This window comes from Panthera pardus, unplaced genomic scaffold (genome assembly GCF_024362965.1).
Source record: "Panthera pardus isolate Hobbes unplaced genomic scaffold, ASM2436296v1 HiC_scaffold_17, whole genome shotgun sequence".
Taxonomy (NCBI): Eukaryota; Metazoa; Chordata; class Mammalia; order Carnivora; family Felidae; genus Panthera; species Panthera pardus.
Window position 1 is genome coordinate 137,290,492 of NW_026526732.1, and position 19,580 is coordinate 137,310,071.

General features: G+C 38.3%; 1 protein-coding gene across 4 annotated transcripts in view; it reads left to right on the forward strand.

Annotated features, from left to right (window-relative positions):
* Positions 1 to 19,580, forward strand: part of SUPT3H (SPT3 homolog, SAGA and STAGA complex component) — a 543,233-nt gene that overhangs the window by 426,507 nt on the left and 97,146 nt on the right. For all 4 annotated transcript variants that reach the window (XM_019457311.2, XM_019457312.2, XM_019457314.2 and 1 more), the window contains exons 7-10: positions 5,248 to 5,323; positions 10,287 to 10,399; positions 11,685 to 11,792; positions 15,584 to 15,751. In XM_019457311.2, coding sequence (XP_019312856.1) covers positions 5,248 to 5,323; positions 10,287 to 10,399; positions 11,685 to 11,792; positions 15,584 to 15,751 — 465 coding nt within the window. The remainder of the gene's footprint in view (positions 1 to 5,247; positions 5,324 to 10,286; positions 10,400 to 11,684; positions 11,793 to 15,583; positions 15,752 to 19,580) is intronic.

Sequence of the window (19,580 nt, forward strand, 5' to 3'; positions counted from 1 at the left end):
TGCTCCATGTTTTTATTTGTAGTTGCTGTACCCAGATGGGTTGGGAGAGTTAAAATATTTGGGAGGAACCAGCCAGGAATGAGTTGCAGTACTCTAGGCCCAAAATGGTGAGCTTTGCACTTGGGTGCAGAGGTAAGGAAAATCTACCAGGTAAACCCTTTAACCTTCCTGAACCTCCGCTTCTCTATCTAGAGTGAGTGGGGGATATGGCATCCAAGTTTCTTTAGCATTCTGTGGTGTTTACTGATCTATTCATGTCATTCTGCAGATGAACCACAACATACATGAACACGCATACACATCCCACAATCCGCATGTTTTCACATTGCTGGATTCTACTGCCCGCCGTGCCATTTGCGGTTTTCAAATTCAGCAACCAATTCCTGTTTAACATGAGGTAGTTGGTAGTGGCTATTGGCACTTTGCCTTTTCCATGCAGAAAGGACTTTGCGTTTCAATGGTAAGACTTCTAAGAGTAATCAAAGTTAAGATTTTTTTAAAAATCCAAGGTGGAAGTGAGAGCAGATAAACTTTCATCTTGGTTTCAGAGTTATGCTCTGTGATTCTGTATCGCTGGAGAAAGATAAATGTCATGTGTCTTGAGAAGCCGCCAAGAGATATGCCAGCTCATAGTTTCTCTAACCTTTGTGGATGCTTCAGTGAAAGCACGCGGAGAATTTAAATGAAACTGTATGCTGCGTAAGTAATCCAGCCTCATACCTCAAACTGGTATAGACAGGGGCAAATGGTGATCGTCACTGCTGAAAATATTTTTCCAGGACACAAGCAGTTGCATGTTCATTGAAATGAGCTCCTCACTGAAAATTTAAATTAACAAATGTATACTCAGGGCCTGTTTTGTTAAGGTAGTGAACAAGCAAACGAATCATACTGGCTACTGCATCTGTAGGGATATCTGCTTCCCTGTTTTCATTTAGGTAGGACCCAAGAAAATGAGTTCATCTGGCATGGAATTCTGCCTTCTGAGTTTGTTTGACAATAGCCAGAAAAGGCTGTTAACTTCTTGGTAGTGAAATGAATGACGATTAGCGTAACTATGCTCTCTTACCTTTTTAAAGAGCCATTCCAATGAAATTTTAGAATATTGTTGCGTGCTTGGAAAAGGTTCGGAATAATTCTTCCAAAAGTGATTTTTCCATGTATGCCCCTCTGTGGGAATATTTTGCTAGATTGTAGTACTGGTAAGGTCTAATTTCTTAAAAAGCCTCTAGTATGTACCATAAACCAAGGACTGGGTAGAATTGACAGATAAGTAGAAAACAAATTGGACTTGTAGATACAAGAGCATGACTAATCCACAGATGACCTTACGTCCATGTGGCAGTCTGAGATCAGGAGCACATTGTGTAATTTGAGAATATCCAGGATGAATAAAAGCTGTGATTAACCTGCCATGATTGTTCAGTGATATACCTCACAGGAGGATGTCTAGGACCCAAGTTTTACTTACTAGCTTTATCAACTCTATGCTTAAAAAGCTATTTTTTTTTACTTCTCTAAAAAAAGATTGTTTTTTACTCTCTAGAGCTCAGTATCCTCAACTGAAAAATGGAGCTTTTACAACGGTTTATTTTAAAGGTTATTGTGCTGCTCTCTGTACAGAATAAGCATTGTTTTTTCTGATCACGCTGTTCTACAGGGCTTATGATTTTCCCTCTTGCATCTTTTCCGGAGATTCCCTACAGTACCAGGAATAGAAGAGGACTGTCAGTGTGCACTCAAAGCGTGGATTGCAATGGGTGATCTGAATAGAGGCAGAAGGGCAAGTGGAATGAGAACATTACAGAAAATTGGAGCCAGCTTATTTAATAAGTTGGCCAATGTCTCGATTTTTTTTATGGGACTCTTGGCTTTAAAAAGCCATCTACCCTCTCTGGAATTTGGACAACTTGATTACAAATATTAACAGTTCCTGATTTTAGATCAGGCAACAAGGATTTATATGCATTTCTTTTGCCTCCATCCATCCATCCATCCTCCTGCCCACCCATGCAGCTAGCCAGTGACATTTACTGGGATCCAGGTAAATCCAAGCTAAGCACTGACCAATGCTGAGATTAGAGACGTAAAACATGGTTACTATCTTTAAAGAACACAGAGTCTATGAGGGTTAGATATTTACCACCTTTCCTGATTTTAAGGTGACAGTGTATAGACCAGAGATAATATAATCAGATGTGAGAGATTTGGGCCCTTTTACAAGGCCACATTTGTCCCTTTCTTTCGGTTTATTTGAAATAACTCATGGGGAAGAGAGAGGAGTAGACGAAAATTAGCATGATGAGCATATCTGAATCATCCTCAGCATCCTGGACTGCCAGTCGGTGTCTCTGATTTCATTTTGAGCTCACTTGACCATTCTGTGAATAGCACACATGTGCTGTGTCACGTAACATTCAAGGACATTCATTGGTTTTAGTACAACTGCTTCCCACCCTCTTAAGTGTCACGGCACACGTAGAAAGTGATCGTTTTATGCCACACTGCGGTAAATGGACAAGGCAGCTTACAACCAGATACCGGCCTGGGGGTTCTGCTGCCTCAGCCCCCTGCACATTTAGAAGGTTGAGGGGAAAACAGGATGTCTGCACACCTGTGATGTGTTTGCAGCACACCTGTGCACTATCAGGTTCATTACAGTGTGAACACTCTGCACTTGATTATCCCCGGGTTATGCCTTCTTTGCTGACCCAGGACCTTATTTAATTGTATTTGGGCATGAGCACTTTGAGCACATTACTAATGGTGGCCACATGATATGGGTTAGTAAGGGAATGTATAGACTTTAGAGGATTCCAAAGAAAAATATTGGAGTAACACCATTGCTATAGGTTGGAGACAACTTCTCATAATGAAAATAGGCTGGCTCCGGAATTGGCAGTCCAGGCCTGCAGTACTAACTTGATGACCTTTGACAAATCACTTCTCTCTGAGCCTCAATTTCCTTCTCTTTAAGATGAGGGGGTTTGAACAAGGTGAACTTGAAGTCGTCCTCCAGCTCTGATATGCCATGGTTTTGTAGTGCCTGTGCATCTTTGCTGTTAAGTCAGCTGCTCTTTCCTGAGCGTGTGCTGTATGCTGGGCACTTGGTCGGTAGCTTCCTGCTCACGGCCAAGGGCCAGCTTCATGGGGCTCTAAAGCTTCAGTGCTAGAGGAATTGAAAGCAAACTTAAGATACTTGATGAAGAAAAGACAATAGACAGTGAATCAGGTGTCCAAAAGGAATCAACGCTAGCTGTAATAATTGGAAGTCCTCCGGTGTCTTTTAAATGTAGCTCGGGATCTCACATCAAATGCCTGGCTTGATTCAAGCCCACAACCCTGGAAGCCGGAGCCCCTTAGGATGAGTGTTCCTAACTTCCGTTTCCAGGAATACATATTCAGATGCTTGATGATCCACCACGCAAACATCTATAGAGACACCAAATCTTGATTGTCCAGCTCGGTGGAAGGAAAGTTAGGGTTAAGAATCCCATTAGGAATTTTCTTTTTCCATTATTTATCTAAGTCCTTTCTGTTTAGCATGTGTTGGGTGGATGAAGCTGCCTAGCTGGAGAGCAGCAGAGAAGACATACAGGAATGCGTAGATAATCAAGGACTAGCCACATCATGGCGATGATGGTCATTTGCCCTGATCGTAGCCTAAAATGGTAGCATTTGTTCATTTCACGGAGGTTTCATTGTTTAATTGTCACGGTCAGAAATTCTCTCGGAGCTAGAAATACAAATGTATAGTCAGACACTGACAGCGTTATGCCTTAGAACCTTTTTTTTAATAAACACCTTATATTCAAAATTCTCCCTTATTTCCTACTGTCCATTAGCAAACATTTACTGAGTCATGTGTCAGGTACACTAAAAAGGACAAAACCAAATCAGGCATTCACATATCAAAAAATACTTCTAAGTATTGAAAAATTCACCCAATAATACATCCTTAAGGAAACATAATGTTTCAGATATGCACTGCACATAATGTACATAATGTGTGGATGCTATTTATTAATACATGTTCAAAAAGGATACTTAAACCTAGAGGGTAAATAAAGAAGTCTGGGTTTATGTCAGCACATATATGTGTTTCTATGTATGGGGTCAGGAGAGATTAGGAAGGAAAGAAGAGAGGGAAAGAAAAGAAAAAGAGAAGCAAGGGGGAAAAAAGTCAGTGGTCTTAGAACCACAGGAGCTGGTGAATTTTACCTTAACTCCCACCACCCCATCTGTCTTTTCTGCATGGAGCAGCATTAGTACACGATTATTCGTTCCATCAACAGATACATCATCAGAATTCAGTTGACCACTACCCAAATCAAACAAAATGAAAAAACAATAATTTCAGTTCAAAAAAGTATATAAAAACATCCAGACGTTAGCAGTGGTACTTATGTACTCCCAACTGTGATAAAGAAAACTTGCTGAGAGCCCTTCCAAAGCAGAAAAAAATTAAAATCTCAGGGAATTTTTTTCCTTTACTGGCCAGAATCTCATTCCAAGAAGTACCAGCCTGTCTCATTTCAAAATGCTTCCCTTGCCAAGGAAGCGGAAGCGGTCATATTCTTTCCCACCGAACTATGGGTGAATTATAATTATCCTACCTCTTGTGGGACAATGAAGCAGCAAACATCTGCTATACTGAATCAAAAACCCACGAATGAAACGCTACCAAACTGTGAATCATACCTGGACTCAGATTAAAGGTTTTGTGTTGTGTTTACCTTTTTCTTTATTTTCTTTGCAGTTTAAAATATGGATTTGTTAGCTCTGGCTCTGTGTTCTGAGGGAAGCTATATGGATTCCATTCATTGACTCCCAATTTTAACATTGCAAATCCCCAGCTCTATGGCCATAGTTGGGCAATAATGATGAACAGTTTTTCTGTGTGATTTGTTATCATCTTGTCACGGTTTTTCCTTAGATGGATGGTGATTAAGAAAATTTAGCAGTACACAATCTGAGAAGTAAGATTCTTTAGGGTTTTTTCCTTCGGCTATAATGACAATAACAGAGGAGAAGAAAATGGTATTTTAAACTTCCAAAAGACACAAGCTTCAAAACTACAGTTAACTTAACATAATTTTATGTATCATGATATTTATGGTAGTGCTAAACTGTTTACTTAAAGTCAAGAAAGAAAAATGGCATTTCATTTCTGCGTTTTAGCCAAGAAAACATAGACAGTGGTCTACTTGCCCTGAAACATTGTTTGTGTGTCTCTTTATCTGTTAGAGAGCAGAAAGGCAAACTCGAATTATGGATTCGGCTCAATATGCAGAATTCTGTGAAAGTCGACAATTAAGTTTCTGTAAGTAAATGTTTAATTTTGCTTCATTACATGTTTAAGAGATTATGTGTTACAGATATACTAAAGTATGACGCAATCTCCGTTCCTTAGAAATTGGTGAATTTAATATATGCATAGTTATAACTATTACAGAAACAACCCCTGCATTGTAGGGGAGTCTATAAAAGGTTTTACCCCACTCTACTATTTTGTAATTAATAGTCTTAAGAGGTTTTAAAGGGTGCTGGTAATATACAGAGAGCCATGTTAATTATTCACATTACTTTTAGTCAGAAAAATTCCAGTTTCTCTAACGTTCCCACTTTAATTTCTTTTCCAGTTTCTTAGTCATATTTACACTAGTATTGCTGATTGTACTTGACCCACAATGGACTGGAGTAGCACAGTCATGACATTTAAGAGCCCCCAATATTAATAAATACCAGGCTTTCCATTTATTTATGCATACTCTTATTACCCCAAAGGAACGTATCAATAGTCTCTTCCATTTTTGTGTGTAACCCCCTGCTGTAACAGGCATTCAGTGTGAGCCAAATTCATTAGTCCATGCTCTTGTAACACTAATAACCTAGTGATAAATTAAGTACTGTCCCGTCATTGCACACAAGCTTACTAAAAGTACAGAAAGGCTCGTGATACATAGCGGGCTCAATTGTGCAGCAGACATCCTCACCACAACAGTTCCATGACTAAGACTCTCGGGGGAAAGGTCAAAGAGTAAGTGTGATGAAAAGTCCGGTTAAAAATCTGACAGAAGAGCACATGACCCTGGTCTGAGGGATTATAGACACAATGGTGTCTTTAAATGGAAAAACTGTTCTGTGGTCATAATAACAATGCATTTGATTTGAAAAAAAGAAAATGAGAGCTTCATTTATAGATCATCAAGTACAAATAAATGACACATTTCCAACAGTGTCCCATGTAAATGTCAGTAAAATATAGGAAAACATGTTTTGGGAGCTTTTTTGTCCTAACTAAATATACTTTGCAGTCTGACTAACAGTTTGGCATCCTACATCTGTGAAGCATTAAGTAAATCACACTTCAGATCATGGCAATTTCAGCAAATGAGAGGTTTTTGTATTGTAATTTTTAGGTTTAAAAATGGCATTCAAGTCTTTTATAAGTATAAATCTCCAGTTTATAAAGTAACGTTTAGTACTATTGAACTATTTTTTAAAATCATATTTTAAATTTAATTCACTTAAAGGAACAGGCATGCTATTTCACACTAAAACAGATAGCCACTGGAGCGTCCTAATACATCTTATGTTTGGAAATCGGACTTTTAACAACTCAGTTTTTTGTTTGTAACTCAGTAATAATGAATATTTTCCCTTTCTATAGAATATACTTATAGCTTAGACATAATATTATGCTTAATTTTTTTAAAGAAGATGGATTTGGGCATTTAAAAATATTTCTTCATATGATGCCCATAGGTGCTTCATTATGAAACCCTAGTGGAAGACTCTGTTTTATATGCCAGAGTGCTGTGGTTGGGAATGCTTAGTCCAGGTGGGTCGGCACATTTAGAACTAATACCCACACTGGTCAGAATGGTAGGCTTTTTTCGTTTCTACCCTTCTGATAAATTACCAAGATATAGGAATTGTGATCCAGCTGTATGTGTCTTCATAAATATTTGATCTTGGCATTCACTGATTGGGACTACTGATGCATTTTTAAATTAACACATAACTTTTTAGGCTGAAGGTAAGTTGCAGAATTGGGATACTGATCAAATTCACCAACACTTTGGTTTTTATATTTATGTAAGTTAGATAGTCATTTCCCTTAAAGTCTTAACATCTGATATGAACGTTAGTTCACAAAGCTTAAATTTAGTTATAAATTGATAAACCTTTTTGCAAGCCTTTCCTTTCAACCTTTTGTTTCATATATGAATTTTGTAAACAAATACGTAGATTTTCTTTTTAGTCAATCTGAGAGTCTGCTTGTATTTTAATTGATGATTTTAACTTATGTGTGTTTAATTACTTATACTGTTGGGTTTATATATGCTGTCTTTGTGCTTTAAATTTACTTTTTTATTTTGCTTTTCCTTCTCCTTTTCATTGTTCTGTCAGATTAATTAGATTTTCTTCACTCCATGTTTCCTCAAACAGTTTGTATAGTGTATATTCTCTTTCTATTATTCTAGCTGCTATCCTTAATTTTTTAATACGCATCCTGGACTTAAATTTTTTAAGTTGATCATTAGTAAACATTCCTTCTCAGCCTAATTTTGTTTTTCCCAAGGCTCTGTGAGAGCTTAAAGCACTCATTTTTGTCTTAAAAATGCTTTATTTTGCCCTCATACTTAAGTGGTAGTTTAGTCGGGTAGGAAATTGTGGGCTAGTAGTTATTTGTTAAAACAGGATAGCATTGTCTTTTAGTCTCTGTTGTTGGTAAGAAGTCTCTGTCCACTTGTCCTGTGTTTTCCCTGTCGGAGAAACTAAGAGAATGAAGGTCTGACCTCCCAGCGCTCTGGTATATGGGGAAATGAAGAGGCTGGCAGTCCATGGCTGATCAGTATATATGTACAGGAGGAAAGAAAGAAGGAATCTCTACTACAGAAGATTCCAGGGAGGACCAGGCCTTCTGAGGAGGATTATTTTCAATTAATCCAAGTAGCAGTAATTTTGAAGAGATTGAAGTCGCAGAAGAACGTCTTCAGAGTGGAATGAGCATTAGAGGGGGCACTAAGGGAAGGATCAGAATGGCAAGACTGGGAGACGGTTGGGGTAGAAATAAGGAGATAGTATGCAGGGATGCAAGAATGGGATATTGAGAGAAACTTGAATTTTTCTAGTGATCGATGATGAGAAAGATAAACATGTGTATGAGAATTAACTAATCTTAAATTCCCTGTATGAAGTTATTTTAATTCCAGCACAGAAGACTGATAATCCTAGGAACTTCTGACCTTTGTTCAGGATTCTGTTGAAATTGTTGATCAATTTCCATGATTACCCTTTCTCCTGATACATTGAGAAGAGGAGTAAAGGTGAAGGAACTCATTCATTCTGGTGCCCCCCACCTCCCGATGGAAACAAACTGTCATGACTGGGGGTATCTGTGCCTCTTTTGCTGGTATTTCCCAGCAATACCCTGGGAAGGTCTGTCGCTGAAACCATCCTTCTGCAGCTGACAGGGAGGGAATTATCTCAGGGAATCTTCACCTGTTGTTGGAATAGCAGTAACCCACAGTGGTTTTATGGGACCTCTGTGCACCTTTTTGACATGGAAAAGTTGAGACCCTACCCTTTAAAGAAGTATCATCTTTCATTCATTTGTTCATTCAGTTTTTATCCAGAAATATTTATTTTGAGTCTGCGGATGCCAGGCACTATTTGTATTCTAGGTGCTGGGGATACAGGGTGGACACATGGTCCTCATCCCTGCATTCTCAGAGCTTAAAATCTAGTGAGGAAGCCACCAATTCTGTTGCTTGGGTGGACAGATCTGATGGAATGCTGGGAATTATCCCTTCCCTCTCTTAAATCGCTTAGAGCATAGTCACAAAATACCTGTTTCTGTGTTCCTAACAGCCTGTCAAAGGGAGAAGTGGATATGGTACCTTTTATTGATTTTGCCAAATTGCTGCCTGTTAACTTGAACTTCAGAAGTATTCCACAGATGTTACACAAGTGTTTGGGAGCTATTGCAGCTTGCTAGTTAGTTGGAATGTTGCATGTCAGAGAGTAGGTGGAAGATTGGTTACTTTGGGGAGATAGTTTTGAGGGGATTATCATAATTCTGCCACAGTTGACAGCTTTGGATATACACTTCGATAGCAAGACTTCATGTCTTCTGTGATTTATTTCCAAGAAAACTCTTCTGTATGTGGAATTCATGAAGCCTGTATCTGTAAGGATCCAAACATCATGCTTTGAGTGACCGTTAAGGGTTTTAATAGACCCGTGGGACCAGATTAACCAAAAGAATAATCGGCACAGATTTCTTTACCATCACTCTCTTCCCTGTTGATTACTGGTTAAATTAGTAATATCTAATAAAGGCCCTATGTCAGGTTAGACTCTGTCTCGCACGGTGGCAGTTTAGAGATCTTTACCGGAAGGTTACTCATGCGCTTGGTACCGTTAGGGATGCAGAGAGAGAGACCTGATGCGTGGTGTTCACCTGCAAAAAATCTTCTGATACGGTTTCAGAAATGATAAGCGGACATGAAAGGGTATCTGATGATATAAGTGTTCAGTAAATGACTGTGTGGGGAAGTACACAGTGCAGGCAGGATCCATGTGAGTGTAGAAGAGAGGCAGGATGCCATTCCACAGAGGGAAAGGAGCTGGGGTGAACAGAGAGAGGGTTGACTCAAGGCCAGGTGGCATTTCAGTAGGCACTGGTATAAAAACAGGCTGAAATCAGTCTGGAGGTTCGGAAAGTCAGGCTTAAGAATTTGGACATCTGCAGGCATAAACTTTTTCTATTTTATTCTGTAACTGCAGGCATAAACTTTTTCTATTTTATTCTGAACTTGTGACTTTGAGCCTGTTCCAGTAATAGACACATTTTGAAATGTATCGCAAATACAATTTCTGTACGTTCCCGTTTTCTTTTTTTTTTTAATCACAGGTTCTTTCTTGCAGGAATTTCTTTCCACAAGCATAAATTAAAGTTACAATCAAGCAACCCCTTTGACTATTGTTAATACATGAGCTATGGCCAACGGTGACTTTTTCTGACACTGTGAGAAGGTCTGAACATTAAGTCATCTCGTGTACTGTGTTATGTAGCACGGATACAAAATGCAAAGACCCAAATGCATGAGGAATTTCTCGGGGCTTGAATATCGCGACACTATCATTAGTGCTTCGAAAACATAGCGTTTTAGATGCATTATTTTTCAAATGTAATTTCCGTTTTGTGATGGTAACATGAAGTATTAAAACACTTTAAAAATTAAATTTTCGATATTTATTTTTTTGATGGCTAGCCAAAAAAGCCTCCAAATTTCGAGACTGGTTGGACTGCAGCAGTATGGAGATAAAACCCAATGTTGTCGCTATGGAAATTTTAGCATATTTAGCATATGAAACTGTGGCACAGGTAAGAATTATAATATCTGTCCTAGCAGGCCATTCATGACTGCTTTCTCCTAATCCCTGTCCATGATCAGGTCCTCTGCCGCTACTCTTCCAGGAATGAGAACAGCCATGAGTTGTATCCTATGGCAATCTTGCCATTTTCTGAAATTTCCTTCAGTTATGTTTCTTTGTATCCTCAACTCTGGTGGGTGTTAGGGTAAAAGTTGCTGTTTGTTACAACTTGATCCTAACCCGAAGTTGTGTATCCCTGCATACTTTTTCTCAACCTTGAATTCTAAGGACACATCTATCTTGTTTAGAGATTATTTTTGAGCTTTGAGAAATACCTTTCTAGTTATGTACAGTCTACTGAGTGCTTACCAAAACCTGAGTCCAGAATCAAAGCATGGTCCTTTGACCACAAGCATCAGCCTCTCCTGGCTGCTTGCTTAAAATGTTAACCCAGAGGGGCGCCCTGGAGGCTCAGTCGAAGCATCCAACTCTTGATTTCAGCTCAGGTCATGATCTCATGGTTTGTGAGATGGAGCCCGCGTCGGACTCTGTGCTGACAGTGCAGAGCCTGCTTGGAATTCTCTCTGTCTTCCTCTCTTTCTGCTCCTCTTCAATCCATCAAAATAAATAAATAAACTTTAAAAAATAAAAGAAACTAATAAAAGGAAATAAAACGTAACCAAATTCGAATCTCGGTATCTAGAGCCCAGAAATCTCTATTTTAAAATGCTTCCCCTAGTGATTATTAAATACAATCTGAGAACTACTCCCCTAGAAAGTCAGAATATATTGTTTCTTTTTTTTTTTTTTTTCAATAGCACATGTTTATTCAATAAATTCGGCCTGCTGCATTAAATTGCATTTATGTTTTACTGGATAAAAATCATCCGTACTCTTGATAGAATAAAAGCACAGTTTAGAATATAGCATATCTAACCAGTTTATTCATTTCATTTTTCTAATATGAAATTTATTGTCAAATTGGTTTCCATACAACACCCAGTGCTCATCCCAACAGGCGCCCTCCTCAATGTCCATCACCCACCCTCCCCTCCCTCCCACCCTCCATCAACCCTCAGTTTATTCTCAGTTTTTAAGAGTTTCTTATGGTGTTTCTATTCATGGATAGGTCCATTTTCCAGTCAATGAAAGCATATGCTCATGTGCACAATACAGATTTGTAGGCTCACTGTATGATCAGTAACATTTGGAATGGATTGCTTTCAGTTTTGCCACTGCATTGACATTGGTGGTTCTTTCCAGTGATGTGACTTCTTTTCATTACTCTGATCTAGTTAGTGGACCTGGCTCTTCTTGTGAGGCAGGACATGGTAACCAAGGCCGGAGACCCCTTCAGCCATGCCATTTCTGCAACCTTCATTCAGTATCACAACTCTGCTGAGGTGAGTAGCAAAAAAAATCTGTCTTTGACACATCTGTGGATTTTTCTCATGTCTGGTGTTTACGGTAGTAATTCTTTGAAAAAGACAATGTAGGAATGTATAGCCTTCAGTCAGGAATCTGAACACGCTCAACTTTCAAACAGAGATTTTCTGAGTTCCTACTATGTTCCAGGCCCTAACAAGCCACTTAATACAATTATTTGCTCACCTTTTTCTTGCCTTATCTAGCTTCCCTAGCCCTGCAGTGAAAGAGGGATAGTTGTAGACCTCACCTCGTTTCCATGGGCGGTGAACAACCGGTTTGGGCCTTTGAACAATGTTGAGAATAGTTCTTTATTTCTTTGCGCCTCAGAAATGAGAGGACCACTATTATTCGTGTCCTAATAATTCCCAACGTTTATTGATAATTTTACTTCCCAGTTATTGATCCAGCTCTAAACATGATTTAAAGAAGCATGGCTCCACTTATTCTCTGTGTTCAGATTGGCCCTTGTCATGTGAGGATCACATCCTTTCATATCCAGTTTATGTGGCTGGGACCCCCACTTAGGGGACTATAAAATCTTGCCAAACTTTAAGACATTGTGCAGTAACTGTGTAACATTCTTATTATGAAGATGCTCTGTAAGCAGCATATAGCTGCAAACCAGAAATGTGGTATTATCTATTGAACGAATTTGCTAATATGTAACTTTTTTTTACTAGCACAAACAGCAATTTCATATAATTCAATCTAATAACCGTATAGAAGGCAGCAAGGAGGTTAGGTTAACATCTATATGTATAGCTGTGAAGCGAGCTTTGGATCAAGTTGGGTGAAATATACAACCTGAAAATGGCTAAGCCCCTTTGAGAATTTGGCAAAAACTATAAACCCTGTCTCCGTAAACACATTCACAAATTTTGTATACAATTCAGGGTGTTCAAAGACCCTCTGAAACCATTCTATGGATCTAAGGGATCTGTGAACCCTACGGACCCCAAGTTTAAGCATCTCTGCTCTTGGATACTTAGAAAATATATAAATATATATGCCTATATATCTCATTATCCGTCAGAAGATTGACATCTTTTTATTCCCCTTGGAGGATCAGATTGGCTTGGAATCCAAGTAGAAATTAAAGTGTTTTGCCCATTACAAATCCTTTTTTTTTCTTAGAAAAGATCATACATCATTATCAGTCATCATACTTTAAAAGTCCCTAAAGCTTACTCAGTTGATTAAACACTTTGTTTTCTTTACGTTACAAACCCAAATTACGATGTCAAAGAACACCCTTTAAAAATATCTTTGGTACACGTTCACTTTATGAATATGTGTATAAGTATGCTTTTCATTAACATCAGACAAATTTGTTGTAACATTTCTAATTGAAGAAATTTACAGTGAACATAACAAGCCTAGTTTTCCCTTAACATTCAAGGGATTGCTTGCATGGCTAGGAAAACTCTTTATTTCCCTTCTTTCTTGGTTCTCCAGGGTGGCCAAGCTGCCCTGGGCAACCGCTCAGCAACCACAACTGCTGCTCCCAGCTACCCAGTAGTTAAGAAAAATGGCCTGTGTGTGCTCGGTTTCCCGGGCTCTCTGGGAGGCGGGAGCGTGAGTGTCGGAAAGCATCCTGACTAAATATGTTAGCAAAGCCTCAAGCGTTCCCCTGGCCGTCCAGACACCCCTCCTCCTGTGTGACTGGTGGTCAAAATGAACATTCAGAGGGACTGGAAATCTTCCTGCCCTTTATTACCTGACAAAACACAGAGAATGGCCACTCTAAAGTAGGATTCTTCCTCATCAATGTTACAAACCAGCAACCAACATCAAGCGCCTGCTTTAAAGAGCTTTTTAACAAATTGGGGACAAAGGGGAACCCCAAAGACTGGTATGATCTGTGTTCTGTAAAACAAACAAGGAAATGAAGAACAAGCAAACAGACAGTTTGAGATTGCATATGCTAATTTCCAAATGAGTGCCATAGACAGGAAGCATGGAGGTATAGAAACAATCCCTGACTGTAGAGAAGACTTCAGAGAGGAAGCTCGTGTTGAGGGAAGATAGGACTTTGACAAGATGGTAAAACTGGGGAGAATATTCTAGGCCTCAGAGGCAGCATAGGTATAATTGTAGAAGGGAAAAACAAAGCTGATTAAAATATTCAAGCAAAGGATTCATTGAGGAAGAGGAGGAGGTCAGATTAGAAAATTAAGCCTTAGGCTCTTAGAGTTAAGGAAGAGTTGTTGAAGGGTTCTTGGCTCCTAAAGGGTGATGAGTTCAAATGGGTGTTTTAGGAAGATCCAAATGGAGGTGCTACGTGCTTTGGATTGGAATCAAGCTCTCAAGGTATGGAGTTAATACATAATACATTCTATTTTAATGACTGACATTCTTGAACACTAGGCAGATAAGGAACCAAGCTAGTTATGCTTGGGTTCTCAGATTAGCATCTTTAATAGGAATTGAAGTTAATTTTTAAGGTTTTTTTTCTAACATATGGTTTATGCACAGCAAGCAGAGATCTCTAGGAGTTACCTTGTTTTTCCTAAGGACAACTCATGCCAAATTAGCCTTATTCTTTCTTGTTTGATAATGTTCCTAGGCAGCCAAATCAAAGAAATATTTCTGAAACCAATACATGCATTTCAGCCAAACATTTTACAAAGTTTAGCTTAATTTTTTTATTTTTTTAAATTTTTTTTTAACGTTTATTTATTTTTGAGACAGAGAGAGACAGAGCATGAACAGGGGAGGGGCAGAGAGAGAGGGAGACACAGAATCTGAAACAGGCTCCAGGCTCTGAGCTGGCAGCACAGAGCCCGACGCGGGGCTCGAACTCACGGACTGTGAGATCATGACCTGAGCCGAAGTCAGACACTCAACCGACCAAGCCACCCAGGTGCCCCAGCTTAATTTTTTTTAAATATGGAGAAGTGTAGGCCAGCAGATAGTATGGTTAGTATAGGTGGTGGGATAAAGAAAATGTGGACTAATAATACCATATCTGAAAAAAAAGCTTCTAGGCTTTTATTGGCTTGTACATTTCTTAGGAGCTAATACTGTGATGTTACTGATAAGGAAATATTTGTGTTTAGTTTCAGTGTTTAGGTACCATCCAATAGGAAGGACATTGACACAGTAGAGGATATCTAAAGGCAAATTATATCTAAAGGTGAAAGAACCTGAAATGAGTGGTTGAAGGAATGTGAGCTAATTTGACCTGTAAAAGAAAAGAGGCTATGCAAAGTGACAGTCCTCAAACATTTGAAGCGCTTCTACATGGAAGAGAGAACAGACCTGCAGTCATGGCCAAAGAAACCAGATAGAAATGAGGGATGTTATGAAAGAAGGAAGGAACTGAAAATGGAAGGAGCTAGAGGTATCTACAGTGACCCTCAGGCGCTGAGTTTGAGTCACTGGTAGAAGGCTGGTCACACTGATACAAATCATGTCTGGACAGCGTCCGGTTTGGGGGGGACTTCAGAGGTGCCTTTTGAGACATGTAAGTCTGACATGCTGACAGAACCTCCAAGTAGAAATCTCTCTATCTGACCGAATCAACAGAAATTTCAGAAGCTGTAGTAGACAGATTAAGATTAAGCTGATCAGACAGATTAAAAATTTAGACTATTTAGACTCTCAGGGGCAAGACAGGGCACCATTTCTGTGCACTAGATAATCATACCTTGTGTTTTGATACTTGTAAACCTCAAGAAGTATTGAATTCAGGAGGTATTCAACCAAATTGAATGTCAGTAGAAGTCCTGGTCACTTGATTTCAAAACCATATCTCTTTGGGCAGGGGTCTAGCATGAAGTCCTACCCAGAATCTCCTGAGACCACACCTCCTCCCACACCAACAGCCCCATCATCTGGGTCACAGCACTCAGGGAAAACCACAGCAGGATCCCTTGGGAATGGGAGTGCTGGACAAGACTTGACTAAAACCAAGCAAAGGAAAAGAAAAAAGGTCAGTGACAATTTTTTTTCTTTTTCCTTTTTTTTTTTTTTTTTTTTTTTCTGATGCAGAGCTTCGGAGAAAGGCTCGTTGAGTTTGTTTCAGAGATCTGGAAAATGTGCTCTGTTTTGCGCATCATTCAGATTTTTAGAAACAACCAATTTATGCTTGACCATACTTAATGACTTCTCCTGAAACTTTCGTAACAGATTTCTTCTGGATAAAGCAAGATAACACTTTTTTTCTAATATTTTATTAGAAAAATTTTCAAACGTAACAAAAATATTAAGAGAATTGTAGAGTTAACACCATGTATCTGCCATCTAGATTCTACAGTGAACATTTTACCATACTTACGGTATTATCTACATATTGACTTTTATTATATCTATGCATCTAATTGTTCCTTTGCTCATCTGTCAGTTCATCTTTTTTTTTTTTTTTTTTTTTTTTTAGCTACAAGGCCAAGTAAGCTACAGACATTAGTACACCTCATGGCTTAACACTTCATTATGTAACATTTTTTTGTGGTTCTTTTTTTTTTTTTTAAGGTAAAACTTAGCACACAGTGAACCACTCAATGCTTAAGTATACCCTTTGACGAATGTGGGCAAATGTGTAACCTGTTGTTTTGTAAATCCCTCTCAAAGATATAAAACATTATCATCAGTTCAGAAAGTTCCTGCATGCCTCTTCCCAGTCAATACCAGCCACTATCCTTAGAAAGGCAGTCACTGTCCTGATTTTTTTCATACTAGCTCAGTTTTTTCTGTTCTAGAACATCATATAAGAAAAATGTAGGATGTAAACTCTTTTGAGTGAAATGTCTTTCACTCAAGATATTTTTGAAGTTAGTTTTTCACTATAAGTATAATTTATTTCTCTTTATTATTGAGTAATATGCCCTTGAATGAATATATCAATGTATTTATTCTGATTATGGTGGACACCTAGGCTGTTTCCAGTTATTGAGGTATTCCAAATAAACCTGTTGTGAGCTTTATCGTGAAAGTCTTTATGGGCAAATGCCTTTATTTCTCTTGGGTAAATAGCTAGGAATTAAAGTACTAGGCCATAGAGTATGTATGTGTTCAGTGTTCAAAGAAACTCTAAGAATGGGGCGTCTGGGTGGCTCAGTCAGTTAAGCATCCAACCCTTCATTCCGGTTCAGGTGATGATCTCATGGTTTGTGGGTTTGAGCCCCACTGACAGCCAGATCCTGCTTGGGATTCTCTCTCTCCCTCTCCCTCTCTCTCTGTCCCTCCTCCACTCTCTCGCTCTCTCTCAAAATAAATATTAAAAAAAGAAAGAAAGAAACTCCACGACTTTTTTTTCCCAAAATATTTGTATCATTTTATACTTACACCTGCAGTATATGCCTCCCATGTTCATCAGCATTTGGTGTTATCATTGTTTTTATTTTTAGCCATTCTAATGGATATTCAACAGTGACTCATTTTACTTTGAGTTAGCACTTCCCTGATGACAAACGATGTTAAGCATTTTTTCAAGTGCTGACTGGCCATTCATGTATCTTCCTAAGGGAAAGTCTCTTCAAATCTTTTCTACAGTATTTTGAGGGAAGATTGTCTTTTATCACCAATTTGTAGGGGTTCTTTATATATATCCTATGTAATAATCCTCTGTCAAATGTTTTTTCTACATGTTGTTTCTCAGTTCATGCCTTACCTGTTCATTGTCTTAATGGTATATATTGATGAGCAGACGTTTTGAACTTCTGATGAAGTCTCATTCATCCAGTTTTCTCACACGTTTATTGCTCTCTGTATCCTAAGAAACCTTTGACTTCTCTCAAGTCATGGTGATAAGTGTTGTCCCCTGAAAGCTGTATCACTTTCATTTCTATTTCATCATCATCAGATTAACTTTTGTGTATTATATGACTGGAGGTCCAGTTCACTTTTTTACATACGGTTATCTGGTTATTGCCAAACTTTTTGTTGAGGACTCTTTTCTTCCATTAGATCGCTTCGGTGGCTTCGTTGAAAATCAAATGACCATTGACACCTGGGTGGCTCAGTTGAGCGTCCAAATCTTGATTTCAGCTCAGATCATGACCCCAGGTTGTGGGATCAAGCCCATGTCAGGATGTGCGCTGAGTGTGGAGCCTGCTTAAGTTCCTCATCTCTCCCTGTCCTTGCACCCTGCTCACGCTCTTTCTCTCTCTCACCTCTCTCTCTCTCTCTCTCTCTCTCTCTCTCAAATAAAAATAAAGAAAGAAATAATCAAATGACCACATATCTAGTCTTTATTTCTGGAATTTCATTTGTCTCATTGACTGATTTGTCAGTTGTTTTGTTGGTACCATTTGCTTTGATTACTGTAGCTTTATAGTAGGTCTTATAGCGGGTAGTATGAGACCTCAAACTTTATCTTTCAGCCATAATTTTATGGACACGCTGTGTCCTTTGCATTTCTATATAAATTTTAGAATCAACATCTTAGTGTCTACCTAAAGGAAGGAAGAAGGAAGGAAGGAAGGAAGGAAGGAAGGAAGGAAGGAAGGAAGGAAGGAAGGGGAAGAGGGGAAGGGAGGAAGAAAAAGACAAAAAAGCCTAGTGGGGGTTTGAAAGGGATCAGATTGAATACTTCCATCAGCTTGGGGTTATGAATGTCTTAACAGTACCAATTCATATAATCCATGATGATGGCATACCTCTGTATCTTTATGAAATCTTCCTTTTAGCACTGGTAATATTATTCACTCTGAATTCTATTTTATCTGATTACTATAGCCATTCCAGCTTTCTTGTACTGTTTACATTGATATGTTTTTCTGTCAGTTTTCTTTCAGTGTATCTGTGCCTTTAATATTTAAAGCACATCTCTTGTAGACACCAAATAGTTGGGTCTTGCTTCTTTTTCCTTTCTAAAGTATATCTTTTAATTATAGTCTTTAATTCCCTGATATTCAGTGTATTTATTGACATGATCCGATATAGGTCAACTATTTTGGTATTTGTTTTCTGCTTGTTCTATTTTTGTTTCTCAGTTTTTCTTTCTTATTTTGGGTTCTGTGCTCTTTAAGAAATTCAGTTTATCTACTGGTTTCTTAGTGATACCTCTTTGCATTATTTTTTCAGTGGTTATGCTAAGGATTACAATATATCCTTAAATTTTCAGTGTACTTGGAGTTATTGTACCGCTTACATAAAATATGAGACTCATATTTGTAAGACGCATGTACTTTACTCTTGTCCATTACGCTATAGTTGTGATACATCTTACATCTTCTTATGTTATAAACCATAATACTATTTTTACCTTAAATAATCAAATGCATTTTAATGAAACTAAGAGAAAAAATAGACTTTAACATTTACCATTTCCATTTAACATTTACTATTTTTTTATGTTCAGATTTCCTTATGGTATTATTTTCCTCTTTTGTTCTACTAAATTTTATTTTAGCATTTGTTACAGTGCGGTTTAGCTGGTGACGGTTTCTCTGAGTTTTCATATTTCTGAAAATATCTTTTCTTTCATTTTTAGAAGATATTTTCACTGGATATAGAATTCTGGGTTGGCAATTTTATTTCACTACTTTAATGATATCATTCCACTATTTTCTGGCATCCATTGTTTCAATCATATGTCAGTAGTTTGTATTATTGTTTCTGTGTTTGTAATGTGTTCGTTTTCTCTGGATGGTTTTAGGATTATATCTTTATTTTTAGTTTTCAGCAGTTTGACTGTGATATCTACAAACATGGTTTTCTTTGTATTTATCCTGCTTAGGGTTCACTGAGCTCCTTGACTATTGGTTTATGCCTTTAAGTATTTGGGGGGAATTTTCAGCAGTTACTGCCTCAGATATTTT